General features: G+C 38.2%; 1 protein-coding gene across 10 annotated transcripts in view; it reads right to left on the bottom strand.

The window, feature by feature from the left end:
• The window catches only part of PTPRK (protein tyrosine phosphatase receptor type K), a 408,592-nt gene that overhangs the window by 250,933 nt on the left and 138,849 nt on the right, over positions 1-18,810 (bottom strand). For all 10 annotated transcript variants that reach the window (XM_061378250.1, XM_061378252.1, XM_061378253.1 and 7 more), the window contains exon 3: positions 10,344-10,615. In XM_061378250.1, coding sequence (XP_061234234.1) covers positions 10,344-10,615 — 272 coding nt within the window. The remainder of the gene's footprint in view (positions 1-10,343; positions 10,616-18,810) is intronic.

The following is an 18,810-nucleotide window of genomic DNA, read 5'->3' as shown; positions in this document are numbered from 1 at the left end:
AAGGAGCTCCACAACTAAGAGAGAGATCTCTCAAAGAAGAGAATAACATATCTGCAAAAACTGCAACGCAACAGTCCCTAGCTTTGAGCCCGGAGCACTATCTGCCTGACTGCTCCACCACCCTGCATTCCACAGAGCAATTACTAGTTTGCAAACTTTCCATTACCTCCTTAGAGACAGAAAATAATTCTAGTTCAGGTGGCGTTTCAGAATATCCATAACAGGGGTACAATTTACTTCAGGCAGGAAGAGGGACAAGGAGGGTGGGGGTGACTATAAAATGCTTTACAATATCTTTGGGCAAAGGGGAAAATTCCACAATACAATATTGTTTTGTTTGTTCGTTTATATGTTTAAATACACGGAAATGCATAGTTAACCAAAATGTGATCCATCTTTGAATTTTGAACATTTTTTCATTCACGGAAACCATCTCAGGTGCTTTTTCAATGTCACCTTAACTAAGTCTAAACTAAAGAAAAGTACCACCTAGAGGGTAGAGAGAACTATAAAGATACGCAGCATTTATTTCCCTCTGAAGAGGCTGTATCGCCAGTCAACATGGAATTCCTACTACATACTGTTCTGGATGAAAAAAACCTTTTGACTTTACTCCAAGCCTCAGGCTTGTGCACCACTTAGCATTAGAAAAAGACATAATACAAGAAAAGAGAAAAACTGTAAAAAACAAAACAAAACAACCAACACACATTATAGTCTGCACAGACTTAAAAAAACCCCAATTCTTCTACAGGATTTCATCTTGCTCTAAATAATGAAAGGCAGGAAAGGAAAGGAAAAAATAAAAAATAAAAAAAAAAGGGGGGGGGGCGAATTCAAGTGCCTGCATAGTTCTCATTATTGGGCGGGAGGGGAAGGCAGACATCTGGCAGCATACAACGCTTCACATAAAAAATTACAAAACAATACATCTTATCAGTGATGAACTGATGAGTTCAGACTTGTAAGTCAAGGTTGCTGACTCTTCAAAGCCTATAAATTTGGAGGCTGATTAGTTTCCAATTCTTGAATTGCAGAGATTTTAGTGAGCTTCTTGATAAATGATTCAATACTGCACTATGATACTTTTCCTTTTATTTACTTTCACTTGGGGTAGTCTGGAAAACCCTAGAAGAGCACAATTCATTACTCAATCTTTTCAGAGCCTATATAATGAGATAAAGTATTATCAATTTCTGCTTTCCTTTAACCATCTACTTCAAGTATCTATCACAGATTACTGCCATAACACTCTTTCATTCATTTAATTTTTCATGTGAATAAAAATGTATTTTAAGAAGAGTCAAGAGGAAAAGTATATCATTCCTAGGTCCTCAATAGTTTGATGTTCACAACTTTTCCTCAAAAAGGATAAGATCTTGCAGAAGGCAATAAAAATACAACAAAATCTAAGCTTCTTACATAGAAGTAATTACGTTTTCCAACTAAAGAAACCCCAAAAATCCTAAAAAAGAAAAATCTTGACAAAAGGAACCATTCAGAACTTCTTTATTTACACACCATGACTTGAGTCAATCTCATATTTCTGAAGAATTGAATCAGCCACTCCGAGGTGGCTGATTAGCAATAGTGTGTTTTCCACTTCACTAACTGACAGCGCCTGCACTATGATGGGGAGGAGAATGCTACAGGCTTTTCATAATCTTAGTAATCAAGGTTAATATAAAATTTGCATACCACCTTGATGATGAGGGAATGTGGAATGTTTCCTGGAAGAGCCGTGAGGTTAAAGTCACATATATTTCATCAGAAATTAAGCACTGGCTAAAAATATTACATATTTATCTCAAAGTAAGTCTTAATGAGTTTACAGCCAGTCAGTTTTCCACCCAAGACTTCTAGGTAATTAGAGATCATTTATAACATGGACTCATACATTACATTAAGCTCCAAATCTTTCATTGCCTTTGGAAATGCCAAACTTCTTCTAAAACTTTGACAGCTTACCCTGAAGATAACCACTACCTGGTGAGGAATAGTGAAAAAAAGTCAAAATGCTCATCAGCTTCATTGACACTACATTATTCAATGGGAAGAGAATTGTATGTCTTGTATGTATAGCCGCACAATTCCTTATAATACTCCAGTGATTCAAGTATGACATTTCTAATGTATTTTTAAGTTCAGATCATACATTTACCAAAGGAAATACAGAACATGGTAGAAAAAAAAAAAAAAAAAGAAAAGCTACTCACAGACTGTAATATAACAGAGAGCAAAAGAGTAGAAAAGACAGCATTGAAAAATTTAAACAAAGGGAAACTTAGAAACGTGTGTTATTTTCTGAAGATCTGCACTGTTGCTAAAATTTCCTTTCTGGATATACAAACACTTTAGCTTAAAAACTGTGCAAATTCATTTTTTGTCTTCAGCACAGGACTAAGGATAGAGTAATGTAAGCAATCCCTAGGACTCCAGAGTTCCTTAGCCTGTAAAAACTAAGGTGCCAAAAGTAACTGCTTCTATGCCGCTGCTGGAATGGAGTTCTTGGTGTTTTGGGAAGTCCCTGCTTGCAATGGAGAAGTATAGCCGGCATCACCAACTTAGGCAAGGTTGGCAGTTTTAACCTGATTAACAATAATCTCTGATATTTTTAACTGTAAAAAATCTTTGATATTAATTTCTCATACTTGTGATTCTTTTATTGTATCAGACCCCAAAACAAATTAGCTATATCTAAAATATGCTAACAAAAATTAAATCCACCAAGCTAGGAAAGCTATTATATACATCTCCATATGATAGTTTGAAAGATATTTAGAAAAAAAGAAAGAAGGAAACAAGGGGGGGGGGGGGGCGCTGAGGGGTATCCAACATAACATAACAGCATATATCACCAACATTTACTTGCTTTCCCACCATCATGATTCACCTATCCCTCAGGAAATTCCTGTGCTCATAATGAACTAACTCTGGATGGAAAAAAAGCACATCGTGGCTAGCCTGAAGAACATTGCTGAAACAATGACACAAACCTGAACTAACAGTCAAAACAAGCATTATCATTTATAAGAAAAAAGAAAGAGCTTCCACTTATGGTGGTACTGAAAACCTGGAGGCTGGGATCTCCCCTTCTACTCTGCACACTATGATTTTCCAGTTTGAAGACTGGAATGAAAACATATTTGTAGAAGGTTTCAGAGGGACCTGGACATGCTTGTGAGGTGGGCTGATGCCAACCTCATGAAGTTTAACCATGCCAAGTGCAAGGTCCTACACCTGGGTCAGAGCAATCCCAGGCACAGCTACAGGCTGGGCAGAGAAGAGCTTCAGAGCAGCCCTGCGGAGAAGGACTTGGGGGTGCTGGTCGATGAGAAAATGAACATGAGCCGGCTTCAGTGTGTGCTTGCAGCCCAGAAAGCCAACCATATCCTGGGCTGCATCAAAAGGAGCGTGACCAGCAGGTCGAAGGAGGGGATCCTGCCCCTTTATTCTGCTCTCATGAGACCTCACTTGGAGTATTATGTGCAGTTCTGGTGTTCTCAACGTAAAAAGGACGTGGAACTGTTGGAACAAGTCCAGAGGAGGGCCACGAGAATGATCAGGGGACTGGAGCACCTCCTGTATGAAGATAGGCTGAGAAAGTTGGGGTTATTCAGCCTGGAGAATAGAAGGCTGCGTGGAGACCTCATACCAGCCTTCGAGTGTGTGAAGGGGGCCTATAGGGATGCTGAGGAGGGACTCTTCATTAGGGACTGTAATGACAGGACAAGGGGTAATGGGTTAAAATTTAAACAGGGGAAGTTTAGATTGCATATAAGGAGGAAATTCTTTCCTGTTAGGGTGGTGAGGCACCGGTATAGGTTGCCCAGGGAGGTTGTGAATGCTCCATCCCTGGGGGTGTTCAAGGCCAGGTTGGACAAGGCCTTGGGTGATATGTGTTAGAGCGAGGTGTCCCTGCCCATGGCAGGGGGTTGGAATTTGATGATCTTAAGGTCCTTTCCAACCCTAACTATTCTATGATTCTATGATTCTAAGTCCTTTGAGAGCTGTACATGCTTTGTGATCTACAGAACTAAATTATTAAAACACTTCTGGTAATCACTCTGCTGGAACTCAATCTTTCTTTGTCGTCACAAAATTGATAAACATCTCGGAAGAAATGAGACAGAAATATGACAGATATGCTTGCACACTTCCATGTTTATCCTAACAGCTAAAAAAGATGGTGTTTTGTTTGTACTAACAAGTCTTGGAGAAGCAGAAAGAAGTTCATTATAAAAAAGCATTTCTCTGTAACTCTTTAATAAACTGTATAAAGTCAGTCTTTTGATTAAGTGCTGTCTAACAAGTAACAGTCAGGAAAATACTTCGGGGTTTACAAAGGACTTCTAACGAGAAAGTAAAGTTCCTATTTGGAGATATTTCCAAAGGAGTCCAAGTTTTCAATCATTAGTGACAGCAGTAAGCGTGAGACAGTTAAAAGTGCTTTTAACTGATAGAAAATACAGAGAACAGAAGAAAAAGGAAAGAAACGGATTTATAAACCATTCCATTGTGTTTTAATGAACTAGGAACAAAATTGTTTATAGAGTGTCACTTTGAATTCTTTAAAGCCATGAAGTATTCTCAAAAGAGTTATTTCACAAATGGGACAAACTTGTATGAGGAGCATTTTGGTGACTTATACTACTTACTGAACACAAGCTGTTGCAAGTTTAAGGGGCGAGGGAGGTATCTGTCTCAGTTTAATATTAAGTTTCCTTCTTTAACTAAAAAGCTAGCCAACCTTTTACTAAGTAATCTTTATATCTCTGCTACAGCAAAATTCCAGCCATACACCAAAGCAAAGTTCTAATTCACACTTTATTTCTGAGAATGCTTATAAACTCAAAGAATTTAAAAGGCTTAATTTGTAAATTTCACTTAAAAAGAAAAAAAACCTAAAAATATCTATTACCTCAAGTTAGATTGAAAGGAGATGAAAAGGGGAGAAGGGCCAAAAGGTATGGTTTTAGAGCTGATACTGGCAGATGAAGTTAGTTTTCAGTTCTACAGCCAGAACAAAAACTTTCACAAAATATGACTAGCCTGGTTAGGCAAACACAAAATATAAAAATTGCATTTAGTCAGCTTAGGAATACAGAAACAAATTAAGTACACGTCTACTAGGGGAAGCAGGAAAGGCCTTTGCCCTTTGGATAAAACTTAGTAAGTTAGCTGTTCAGGCCGAAGGCCTACTTACCAAAACATCTTTTCCTGGTCATAAGGAAAGGTAAGAACAGGGAAAGCATGAACATCACTTCTGTGTGCCCCAAAAACCAATAGCTTTCAGCTCATGAGACTTACTAGACTTGTTAGCCTAATTACAGATTTCCACTAGTTATCTTTCAAGAACTTGCCCAGCATCTCCTCAAGCCTGCATTCTCCTCTGGCATCCACAACAGTTAATTCTTAGGGACTTTCATGGGTCTAGAGCCTGCTGTGTCATCTACCTCCATTTGCTTCTTTTCAGTCTGCTTCTCCCACCAGAGCAAAAAGGCCCATAAGTCTTGAACTGGAAGAGGATTCCCCCTCATGACAGTGACAATTTTGCAGAACTCTATTATATTCTCCTGAACTATGTCTTTTTCCAGGTCAGAGAAACTTGACCTACTGAGCACTGCCTCTCATGTACACCTACAGACTACTCCTCTGGCTCTGAACTCTTGCTCATGCTGAGATTTCCACAAGATGACTTCCCCATCCCATAACTGAACACCCAAGACCTACACAGCAAGTTTTAACATTAACTCATTTGACTGCTTTGTCAAATTAAAGTTCTTAACATTTTCTTAAGGTTTTTGAATGTAACACTTTCTACAACTTACACTAGTCCCAAATTTAATTCAAGTAAGTCTTTAGTATTAAGTTGTTTTCTGTATTCCAATATATTTTAAATAAAATCCTGTGAAAGTATCAGTCCTTTGAAATGATTTGGTGTTTTTTTTTAAAGAGCTTCTTTAGATTTGCTTGATGCTATATACTGTTTCAAGGTTAGAGAATGTATAGAATCAAGGACATCTGTCTTATATACTGTAAGTGGGAGTTTGGGAGGGTGGGTTTCTTCTTAAGTTGGCCTATAACTCAGTTCTACACAGTTCACATGGGCTGTATGTACTTCTGTTCCTTCCACTACCATTTCTGCACACAGCAGAAAATGTCTACAGGTCAACAAATTTATAATAGTGATCTGATATGCAAAAAGGCAATAAATTATTGTATTTCACAAAAATTCTGCTCCCTGCTTTATCTGGCACATGGCCCAACTGAACACAGCATTAGAGAATCTTCAGTCAGAGCAACATTCTCCTTTTATACATCTACTACAGTTTCAAGACCATTTTAGATCACTTAAAAAAAAAAAAAAGGGAAAAGAAAAAAAGAGAAAAAAGAAAAAAAAGTATTTTTCAAGATCTTTGATCAACTTAAACTTTTATAAATCCTATAAACTGTCAACAGCAACATAAGAAAAGATTCATTATCCAAATCAGGATTCACAATACAGCAAGAAAATAATTTTGCCTTCTAGAGTTTTTCTGCACTTTTTAAATTGGTCAGTCATCATTAGTCTTTGTCAACTGGTAGAACTTCCTCTTGGTATGGTTCAGTAATTTTATTTTGCTATCTATACACCCAAGTGTAACCATCACTTTATCAAGCTTGTACCCTAGCCAGCCTTTCTGTAAAACTACTGAGCACCATTACTGTATAACGAAGTCTTAAAGAACCATAAAGAAACAAATAATTCATTTTTTACAAGTTTGAGATTTATGGTTCCAATTCTATCAGTTTCTGATTAAGGGTTACAAAAAAACAGAGAGCTGTAATATAAAATCAAAACCAGAAAACCCATGGTTCACTTTGTCAAGCAGAGCTCACCATGTAATCAAGGAACGATGTGACCCTGTGCAAGCAAAACAAATTTACTGGGTGGACGGAATGACAGAAAAAGTAGGAAACAACAAAATAGGAAAGCAACTTCTGGGAGACCATATTTGAAAACCAAACAAAAAACTCCACAAACAAAACAGAAAATACGAACCCAGATTCAAAAAGCATGACATAGGTAGCAAGGGAAGTGGAAAATGACTGCGACAAAAGCAAAAAGGAAGACACAGCCCTTAGTTGCTGGATAATTCCTACTGTTCAAAACAGGAGAGAACTTGGGGAAATGAACAGAAGCATTAGTCAAAACAACACATCCAGACAGGAATAAACAGCTCAACTAAAACGTGTTACACTAGCAACCAACACAGATAACAGAGAGACAAAAATCCCAGATAAAGTTTAAACAACCAAAATCCCAAAATATTTTTTCTTTGAAGCAAACTTGAGGCAGGTCAAAGGTGGCATATTTCCAACTGAGTGATGAAAAAAGGACTCAAGAACCAAGACGGATAAATATTAAACCATACCCTCAATCCCAAGGGATTCCTTTATCAAACCTTTTCCTCAACAGTTTATCCACGTTAAAAAAGCAGAATAGAAAATGCAGATACCTTGCTAGCAGGCAAGAGAAGACAGATCATATCATTACAGGACTGCCAATACTCCCCTAAGTATAAAACGTGGTAACTGAAGCATTGCAGGCCCCATGCCTGGAGAAACCCACACAAACAGTTCTAACATGGAATTAACATTAGAGTTTCATGTCATATACACCATAAACACTAAAAGTTAAACCATAGCAAAACCACGAACTATACGGACTAACCAGAATATTGAAAGGCACTACTTTGGTTTTTCAGCTCAAAGTCCTTGAACAACAACTAGGCTCAAGACTGGAAGTGTATTCTGGGGGAGGTATGACCATGACTTTGTCCTGTTTGTGAACTCTTCTACAAGCTTACACTTTTACCTACCATCAAGGACAGAACACGAAGCTAAGCAAAAATTCAGTTTGATCCAGTAAGGCTGTTACAATAAACTGCACTATGTTTTCCCAGAAAATAAAACAACAGAATACAGTTAAAGAAAGGCAAGTAAATGGATTATTAAAATAATAATAATAATAATAATAATCATCATCCCCTAAGTGAAAAGAAATGTTAAATTCATCCAACAAATGTATAAGCTGTATTTATGCTATGTACTAGAGAGGCATGCAAAAAACACTGCTAGTTTTGAACAGGAAGCAATAAAGGCATAGCAGAGCACAGAAATGCTGTTTAAGAGCTTGTGAGCCTAGGTGCAGCACTTCATTAGTACTATTAACATGGCCATCCAGTAACTTCCAAGTCACTGTATGAGACTTCCTTATAATGTAGCCTGTGCTATTTAGCCCTGCTAATCTCTAATCTCTTTCCTCACTTAAAGTGAAGGAAATGGTGATGAACCTGACCTGATTAACGAAGTACATGCAAACAGTTATGCTCCAGAGTCATCTTTAGCAGTGACCTTGCTTGTACAGGCAGGGATCCAATTCCCAGTTTAGTAGAGAATCATTTATATCTCGTTATAAAAAACAGTGCATATCTCCCTTAGTGCTAGCTAAACTGATCAATCAGCAGGAAGATCAAAGTGCCAAAATCAGGCGCTAGAGCTCTACAGCAAAAAAACCCTATGAAAAAAGATTTCCATGCTGAAGAATAACTCAACTCAAAACTTACACCAAAAAACAAAAACAATAAAGAGTGATGTTGACTTTGAGACCTCAACGGACCACCGAAAACCACAAAAATACCAACCCTGTTTATACGAACAAGTAGATGTGCAAAGACAGCACGCAGATTTCCCCTCTGACTCATAAAAGCAACTGGGCAAGTCATACACAAATCATGATAGGTTGCATTAACAGTTCTCCAGTCCTACCCCAGATGAATTTTTAATTTAAAACTAAAACTGTGTTACACAATATCAATATTCTGCTGGATGACCAAGCAAGGAAAAGAATGAATTTAAGCACAGTCTATAGAGAGATAATGTGAAGGCTGTAACATAAGTGAAAAATGGCCATGTTGCTAAGATAAGGCCCCAGCCACCAATCTCGCTGTCAAGCCTGGCCATCTGTCAGCAGAAACCTGATTTACTGCATATAATACTGCTATACTTGATTTCTACTACATTCTTATAAAAGGCTCCTGGCTTTTTTAAGCACACCAAAAGCTACTTTCTAGCAACAGTAAAGGGTTAATAAAACACCCCCTCAGAAGCCAAGCTCTATGGAACTAGGTTTCAGAAATTTAAATCAGATTTCACCCACTTTCAATGTCACTGCTAGATTAAATTCCTTTATAAATAAAAATATTAAAACTAGGGAAACAACCAAATAAAAACGTAAGATTACAGTGAATTACATCGGTTTTACCACTTAAGTAAGGCTGCTTGCACTGATGCTTGTTTTGCTTGTTTTATATGATGATTATTTTGATGGCAGACAATTGCAAAGAACTTTAGAACAGGCACTTTAAGAAACTATTCCTACAATACTACTATTCAAGAAAACCATTTAAAAAAAAAAAGCAAACAACAACAACAAAAAAAAAAAAGAATAAAACCAAGGCATTTGCTTCATTTGGTAACTAGTTTGGATATCCAAACTGTTTGCAAGAGCACTAATGACCTGAGCCATCCTTAGACAGGGGCCTGTAAGCCCTATGTATAATGATGATATAACACCTCGTGGTGTAACAACTCAGATGAGTGCATCTAATCCGACTCTTCCCCTTCCTACGTGCCAGGACAAAAATGCCTGTGTATGAGATTCATCCTTCACATCAAATACCCCACTGAGCAAAACAGCTGTAGGTACTTTCTCAGGTTAATCAAACAAATCAAACAACAACATCTAGTAATAACAAGACATTTTTTCTCTCTAACAACAGCCCTACACTGCAGGTGGTTTTGTCCTATAGCGAGCAAACAGGAGAAAAGCACGTCCTGAGCAGCTGCTCATTAGGTAAGCACCATTCTGCCTGTAGAGCAAAGGAAGTAAATGTTACGTGGAAAAGAAACAAAACCACCAGAGTTTATGGTCATGTAATTAGACATGGTAACACAGGCATATCCAAAAGAGGAGGGAAGACAGATACAAATTGCAGTTCCACAGGCAAATTATTTCTTGGAGTTTATAATTTTTGATGTTCCTGGACTTTAACCTTACCATTTCTTTTAATGAGGCTTGTTTCCAGCTTATTTTTTAACTATTATACAATAACAGACAACTTTGAATTATTGCCTCCTATAAAAAGGACCCATACCCAAGTAATTATTTATTCTAAACAGAAGACTATTTAAGGACACTGGAAAACACTCTTATCAGAACAGACCAAAGTGAACACAAACTGTAGAGGGCCTCACTGAAAATGTTATGAAGTGGTGAGAATTTATTACAAGCTTACCTGATACTCATTGGGCCAGAAAGTGCTGACAGCCAACTCTGCTCGAAGCCAGTCTTTGCCAGTGGAACCAGTAACATTCCAGATAGGATTAGCCAGCGGCCCTTTGTTCACCCTAACCAGGATGTTCAAAGCACCCGGGTTTACACCGTTCTTGCTGTACAAAAGGTAGCTGAAATCGATGCAGTGAGTATCATTTTCTTTCATTGTTGGAAGCTGAAGTCGAGTCTTTTCTCCAGGGTCATGGTCTGAGGAAATCACTATCATATACGATCCTAAAGAACAGGGGAGTGGGAAAGGAAAAAAAGAAAAAACATTAGAACAGTAGTAAGGCAAAAGATAAATGCTAGGAAACTGATGGTTCACTGTGAGAAAAAGATTGAATGCATATGTTTTCATATCCCAAAATCTAAAAATTCAAGTAGCAAGAAATCCAGGAAGTTATAAAATGCCTAGAAGAATCACTGAAGCAGTACCTACAGAAGGCAACATATATTTCTGAGGATCTATCCAGATACTTGCACCTACAAAACTTTACTCCTTCCTGTTTTAGGATCAGATAATTGGAAATACAATCACAGACAAACTGAATAAAAATAAGAAGAAGAGCAAAGGATCATCATTATCCTGAGGTCACTGAGGCAAAAGTTCCCTCAACTTGCTCCACAGGTTCCCCAAAACTAAAAAATATTGAATAATAAGGTCCACATTCCTCAATGCAACTTTATCACACCTTTTCCTTCCCAGAAAAAGAGGCCGACTTGAATTTCAGATATATTAGCATAACTCACTTAGGACACCAAACCACATCTGTCTTGAAAAGCTGGGTTTGCTGCTCTGTTTGCCAACGGATTTGAGGGGATAACAGAACCTTCTATATCTGGAAGAGAGCCCATCTTGCAAATTTATTTTACAAATATGCAGAAGGCAGAACAAGCTGAGCCTGTCTGGCTACAAAAGCAGAAAGCGGAAATCAGATGTTTAAACAGGTTATACAGGACATAATGGAGCAGTTTCTCCTGCTGTTGTGCAGCATGGACCTTAAAAACAGGGCTACCATCTATTCTGGACCTAGAGCAGCCCCATTTCTCCAAGAGTGAGAACTCCATACCAGGCACTACCTCTTGAATCAGCCCCACAGAACAAAGCTTCTGAGACACAGCATGTCAGGCAAAATTTTACAACTGGGAAAATTCAACTCAGTATACAATCTGAATCCTTCCAGCAGGAAAGTTTCCTAACCTGAACTTAACTACCCTCCTTAATGATTCCAGAAGCTCCATGTTGACAGATTTTTCCTTGTACTTTCAGTCCTAAAGAGCACCACAATAAGGAGCCCTCCCTCCTGAAGAGGCTTCAGGTGAAATCCATCAAAACCACAGTTAAATTAGCCTAAATTTAAAAGATCAGATTTGTGAGTGTTTGCCCAAGTGAGTAGTCTCACACTAGTCCAGAGTATGTACATGGGAGAGCATTTACTGGTGAAAAGGCTTCTCTGAAGTATATATTTGTATAAATTATTATTATTATGCATGTCAACTTTTGTGCCTTTTTTTAGGCAACAAGGAACTAGTATGTCCTCAATAGCTGTATTCACCATTCTGAAAACTGTTGACAAGCTGTTGCTCAGGAAAAGATGGAAATTTATGTGTATGGATTAAGTCATCTGTGCAATGTGGTAATTGACTAGCCTCTAAGCAATTTTGTACTAAAAAAAATATAACAAAAGGAAGATATATACCATAGAATGAAAGCAGCTCTTACAGTACAATGCCAAGATCTTTATTTGTAGTACTAGTTTTACTATTACTAGTACTATTTTTAGTACTAATCTTAAAAAAAAAAAAAAAAGTTTAAAGAAAATATTGTAACATAACTAGTTCACATTTAGAATTACACGCAGAATCTGTTATTGGATTTACTTTTAGTAGAGAATTTGGCAAAGCATTTGTTTCTGACCATGTCTGCATTACTATCCATCATCATCAATACCCATTTATAAAGACACAAAGTAATCATATTATTATTATTCCTTTGTGCTTATGGTTATCTGAGGTTTGTGATTATTAGAAGTCATTAATGATTATGGGCTAGTCTACAATCAATTGACAATTGCATGAGAGCTGCTCAAAAAAAGTGTTTTTAAACCACTTTCATTTACGCCCTTGATGTTAGAAAAATTTCTTAGAATATGCCTGTTTGCAGTGTCTATCATAACAACACATATGCTCTTGTAAGCACCTGATTATTCGTGGTTGTCACGCCAAAATAATATTTTCAAAGCTTTGTTTATAAACACCATGCACATGGCAGGGGAAGGCTGTATATCAACAATTTGTGGGGTTTTTTTCCCTAGAGTTAGAACAATGAAAAGGATCAGGGGAAAATGACAAAGACTGTTTTCCACATTGTTAGCACTGATTCTCCATAGCCATCTACATTGCCTCTTCACCTTTGTTACACTTATCTTGCAAATAGGAACTGTTTTTTTCCTACACAAAACAAACTTTTATTTTTAACATTTCTTAAGCTGAGATCAGGAAGCAGACAAACACTCCAACTTTTCTGAAGGGAATCTGGGAGGGGAAGGAAGGAACAGAATATAAGAACTGACCTCAGCAGAATTTTTTAAAAGTTTCTTTCAACTTATCTCAAGATAAAACCACTGGGGAAGAAAGAAAAATTGTGATCAAAGTATAACAAAGTATTTCAAGACCTTATTCCTACAAAGGTAACACAGTGTAGTCTTTGGAAGCACCAACATATATTTTTCTGCATATCAACACATTTTACAGTACTCCACTTTTTCAATCTCATTTTTCACAATTTAAAAAAACTTAGCAGTAAATTTGCATATATCTACCTACATGTGTTAGTAACCACAGCATTTCATGAAATTCTCAAAGCATTCATAAGCCATTTATCACAAAGCAGAAGTATCTGTTTGGTATCTCACAAACTACTTCCCCTCCAATTTTTTAACTTCAGAGGTTATATGTCATCAAGGTACACAACCTTGCTCCTTCCTCAGTTGTTTACCTACTTCAAAAAATCAGAAACCAATGCCAAAAAACATAAATATATATAAAATTTATACTTTGAAAATGGGAGTTACCTTCTTACATATTTTATTAAAAAGTCACTCTTTATTTGTAAATAAATGCTGTAGGAATAAGAGTTGTACTTTTACCCCCATTTGTACAGGCTTGTAATATCTTAAGTCAAAACTTACAAACTTTAAGCAAATCTTAAGCCCTAGATAAACTCCCTCTACAGTTTCTACAGGGTCTTTTAGAAAACTATGTCCTTTAATATTGAAAGCTCTATCCTATGGTACTATGCATATAGCAGAAGTTTCTGTGCAATCCGATAGAATGAGGTCACATAAACATGATAAATAGGAATTATAGAAAGGATAGTGCTTGAAACAGTAAGGCATTTGATACTGTCTCCCACAGCATCCTCATAGATAAGCTAAGGAAGTGTGGGCTTGATGATCAGGTAGTGAGGTGGATCAAGAACTGATTGAAAGGAAGAAGGCAGAGAGTTGTGGTCAATGGGGCAGAATCTAGCTGGAGGTCTGTGACTAGTGGAGTACCTCAGGGGTCAGTGCCTGGACCAGTGCTGTTTAATATTTTCATCAACGACCTGGATGAGGGAACTGAGTATACCCTCAGCAAGTTTGCTGATGACACTAAACTGGGAGGAGTGGCTGACACACCAGAAGGCTGTGCTGCCATTCAGCAAGACCTGGACAGGCTGGAGAGTTGGGCGGGGAGAAACCTGATGAAATTCAACAAGGGCAAGTGTAGAGTCTTGCATCTGGGGAAGAACAACCCCACGTACCAGTACAGGTTGGGGGTTGACCTGCTGGAAAGGCGAAAGGGACCTGGGGGCCCTGGTGGATAGGAGGATGAACATGAGCCAGAAATGTGCCTTTGTGGCCAAGAAGGCCAATGGCATCCTGGGGTGTATTAGAAAGGGTGTGGTTAGTAGGTCAAGAGAGGTTCTCCTCCCCCTCTACTCTGCCTTGGTGAGGCCGCATCTGGAATACTGTGTCCAGTTCTGGGCCCCTCAGTTCAAGAAGGCCAGGGAACTGCTTGAAAGAGTCCAGCACAGAGCCACAAAGATGATTAAGGGAGTGGAACATCTCCCTTATGAGAAGAGGCTGAGGGAGCTGGGTCTCTTTAGCTTGGAGAAGGGGAGACTGAGGGGTGACCTCATCAATGTTTACAAATATGTAATGGGTGGGTGTCAGGATGATGGAGCTAGGTTTTTTTCAGTGATGTCCAGTGATAGGACAAGGGGCAATGGGTGTAAACTGGAGCATAGGAGGTTCCATATGAACATCAGAAAAAAACTTCTTTACTGTGAGAGTGACAGAGCACTGGAACAGGTTGCCCAGGGGGGGTTGTGGAGTCTCCTAGGTTGGAGATATTCAAGGCCCGCCTGGACAAGTTCCTGTGTGATGTACTCTAGGTTACCCTACTCTTGCACGGGGGTTGGACTAGATGATCTTTTGAGGTCCCTTCCAACCCTTGGGATTCTGTGATTATTCTGTGATTCTGTGATTTATAATTAGACATCCAGCAGAGTTCGAGGTAGCATAGTGTTGATGAGATCAAGCTATAAACTCTTCAGATTTCAAAGATACCAGCTAACGTTAGACTACTTTTATAAAGCAGCACCCCCTGAAAGAAGAATCTGTTATGAGAAGAAGTACTTGAGTATTAGCACTGTCATGGTCTACGCCCAGGCCACAAATCAGAACCACACAGTCTACTCCCCCCCCACCTTTCTTCCCCTCCCCCCCCGGGCTCCCAGAGGCAGGGAAGAATGTAATGCCCAGGGGTTGAGATAAGAACAGTTTAGTAACTAAGGTATAACACAAATCACTATTACTACCACTAATAATAATAATGATAAGGGAAATAACAAGGGAAGAGAATACAGGACCACTCGCTGACCAACACCTAGCCTGACCGAGCAGTGCACTAGCCCTTCTGGGTAACTCTCAGTTTCATCATGGGCATGATGTGCTGTGGTATGGAATACCTCTTTGGTCAGTTTGGGTCAGGTGTCCTGTCCCTACTTCCTCCCAGCTTCTTCTCCTCCCTGGCACAGCATGAGACTCAAGAAAGTCCTTGGTCAGAGTAAACATTTGAGCGGCAACTAAAAACATTGGTGTTATCACCGCTGTTCCCAGGCCCAAAGACAAAACCACAGCACTGCACCAGCTACTAGGAAGGAGAAAAAATGACTGCTACTGCTGAACCCAGGACAGTATCAAATGCCCCTTCACATATCAAAACAAATGTACATACCCCACAAATGTTAGCAAACATGAAGTAAAAGGTTTAAATCAAACCAGTGCCAGAATATTTTCCCTTTTTTTTTTTAACAATTACCTACAGAGAGCAAGAACTGTGTTGATTTGTTATATAATTTATATCACTGTCCAAGCGAATGTCAAAATATATGGGTATTAAAACCAATAATTTTACAGATAATGTACACTCCAGGGTACACACAGATGCTGGTGCACAGAGGTCCCAGGCAGTCAGGTAAACATGTACTCCAATCTCATGTACAGCTAATGCAGTGCTCAGCTGACCATGTAAATGGACAGACATTTATGTTCACGTGCAAATGATGAAACACAGGCATAACTGCATATGGAAAAATAAAAATAACACACAGAGGAAATAAATCTGTAATACTGTATTATTACCAAATCAAATGTTTTCAGTTAATTGATGTATTTAATAAAGAGATGAAAAAACAGCAAAGAGGCCACTTCGCAGACATTAACAATTTGGCTTACTATTATTAGTAATACTGGTAAGGTACAAAATCAAGTTGGTATGCAAACCTCAGCAAACTTCTTCAAGCAACAGGAAACAATTACCCAGATATTTAATGTTAACACAGTGAGAAATAACAAGAGGACAGGCAATTACGCGCTAGATGGTACATTATTATTGGACTTGGCAGAAATGCTAAGTACAAATGAGGGAAATGCTCAATGATCTTATTAATCCTTAAGATTAACTAACTACTTGAGAATTTCAATGAGAGTTTAGAGCAAATGTTAAAGCTAACTGTTCAAAATGGTGTTTCAGGCTGGAGAAAGGAACAGATGAGAAGGAAGGAGCAGCAGAGACCAACTGCGATGCATTGACCACAGCCCCCAGTCTCCAGCCCCTTGTGCTGGAGGGTGGGGTAGAAATGAAATTTTTTTTTTCCCCAAAGTTCAGTCTGTGTTGCCTGTGACAGTAACTGGTGATTTATTAAAGAAGCGATCTCCCCATCTTTGTCTCAACCTATGATCTTCTCCACTTTATTTATTCCCCTTGTGCTATTGCAGGGAATGAATAAGGAGTGGGATGGGGCCCTGGCCAAGGTCAACTCACTACATTTGCTGAAAAACTAAAGAGTAGCAGTTTAGACAGTGTTAGTTAACTGCAGCTAGACAATGCATATACTGTTTTATTAAATCCCTGTGGAGACAGGCTCTGTGATTTCTTCCATCATTACTACCTTAACAGATCAAGCACAAGAAGATTTAAAACACTACATACACATACTCTTCAGACAAGAAAGAAAAAACAAACAACTGACCTGTGCTCTATTTCCCGCTAAGGCTTTACAAGAAGAAAGTCAGTTTAAGTGAATTGCCTCATTAAAACCCAAAATGGTTTATAAATAAATAAATAGCATCCATATTTTGTGGACTGAACAAAGAGAAACATGAAAGAACAGAAGTTCATTTTTTTTTCTTTTTACAAGACAGAAAGGATTCATTTCATCTGTAGATGATGCTGTAAGAAATTAAAGGTACAAAGTATCCAAAAGTCATGATTTACACCTTGACAGCCATTGCTTTAACTATTCCTTTTACTGCCTATTTTTCACCATGCCCGAGCATGAAGTTTTTATTTACTCTGGCAGTAGGACAGTTACGAAATGCATCACATCTCAACAGTAACGTTTTTCTTGAAACATGTAGTTTGACATTGATTCTGCTTCACCCTCCTCACCATAATTCCCACCAGAATCTTTCCCATCCTTGCAAGTTTACAATGTTTAAAATTCATAAAGCACATTCTCTTTCCCCCAACACACTTGAGTGTTGATTTTTTCTACTTACACACAGCTTACATTTCTCTAAACCAAACTCCACCCTTTCTTTTCTGCTTTTCTTAAGTGTCTTCTGTTTATTTGCCAGTTAATAGCTCCTAATATTATTCCTGATGTAAAAGGTCAATCCAATTCTCTCCTGTACAGAATAGAAACATTAGAGTATGAAACAGCTAAATAGCACAGCCTCCTAAGTCTTTACCCAGCTCGCACCAAGAGTAACACATTCGGATCTGACTTTCAGGAAGATTTTGATGTGTATTCAGCACTTATGCATGAACTCTCTTAAAAGGCATCTACACAAATATGTAATAAGAGAAATCAGACTTTTCCACGGCTGTATTGTTAAATATATCTGTATATTCCTTGTAGCTTTCAGTGTTTTATTTTGATAAGCATTGAACTTGATGTCTTAGCTCAGTGACAAGGACAGATCACTTCAGAATAAGTGAATTCCTTAACTAATTAGTTGTGAAAAGCCTTAGTTTTTGTCCCCTAATGAAAACCAAGCTTTCTTATTATCTAGCAGTTAACTGCAGGTAAGGAATCATGCTAAGATTAAAAAAAAAAAGGTAATAATTATTAAGTAATAATTATTTTCTCTCACTTCCTTGCTCCCTGAAAAACTGGCTTCTATCTGAAGTGTGAAACTTGTAATTTTCAGCAGGCTTGTCTCTGACTCCTGCAAATCCTCTTTCTTCAAAACAACTATTAACCATCAAAACACCTCCATTTCGAGGGCACACTGTAGTAACTTCCCTGCCTGCAAGTGTGCTCCTTCAGTTACTAGGACACAATTATGTGATCTTTGGGTGAAAAATAACAGTTCAGAAAGTTCTGAATTTCATATGCAATGAGATTTATGTGTACAGAAGTGGGTTCAGCTTTGTGGTTTGCTGACGAGGAAGGGGGGGACTGATATATATCCCACCATAGTAGGGAGCAAGAGATGTTTACATAGATTCACAGAAGATCAGGTGAAAAGAAGTCTTCTGCATAAAGTTAAAGGAAGGGGTTACCTCTAGTTCACGGCAATGTCAATGACAGGAGGAAAATAGTCAAGGTATTTGCGTGCACTAGCCTTAAGCTTATGACTAGGTGATCTTTTTATGTATTTTTAATAATGACTCTATGACATCACAGTCCCCAGTTACATCTCAGGCAACCTTTATGAGACAGTGGACAATGAAAATGCAGAAATAGGCTTGCAGCTGGAAGTAGACTCCAAATAGAAGTTCTGAATCACCCACATAAATTCAAAGAAAACCCACATTCCCCACACTCTAGTATTTATGCTTATTTTGTTCTTCATATTCCTGTAATCATTTTA

The sequence above is a fragment of the Neopsephotus bourkii genome, unplaced genomic scaffold (genome assembly GCF_033783945.1).
Source record: "Neopsephotus bourkii isolate Nb327-2 ecotype Australia unplaced genomic scaffold, CSIRO-AGI_Nbou_v1 NB_1765, whole genome shotgun sequence".
In the NCBI taxonomy this organism is placed as follows: Eukaryota; Metazoa; Chordata; class Aves; order Psittaciformes; family Psittacidae; genus Neopsephotus; species Neopsephotus bourkii.
This window is presented reverse-complemented; position numbering and strand designations above follow the sequence as displayed.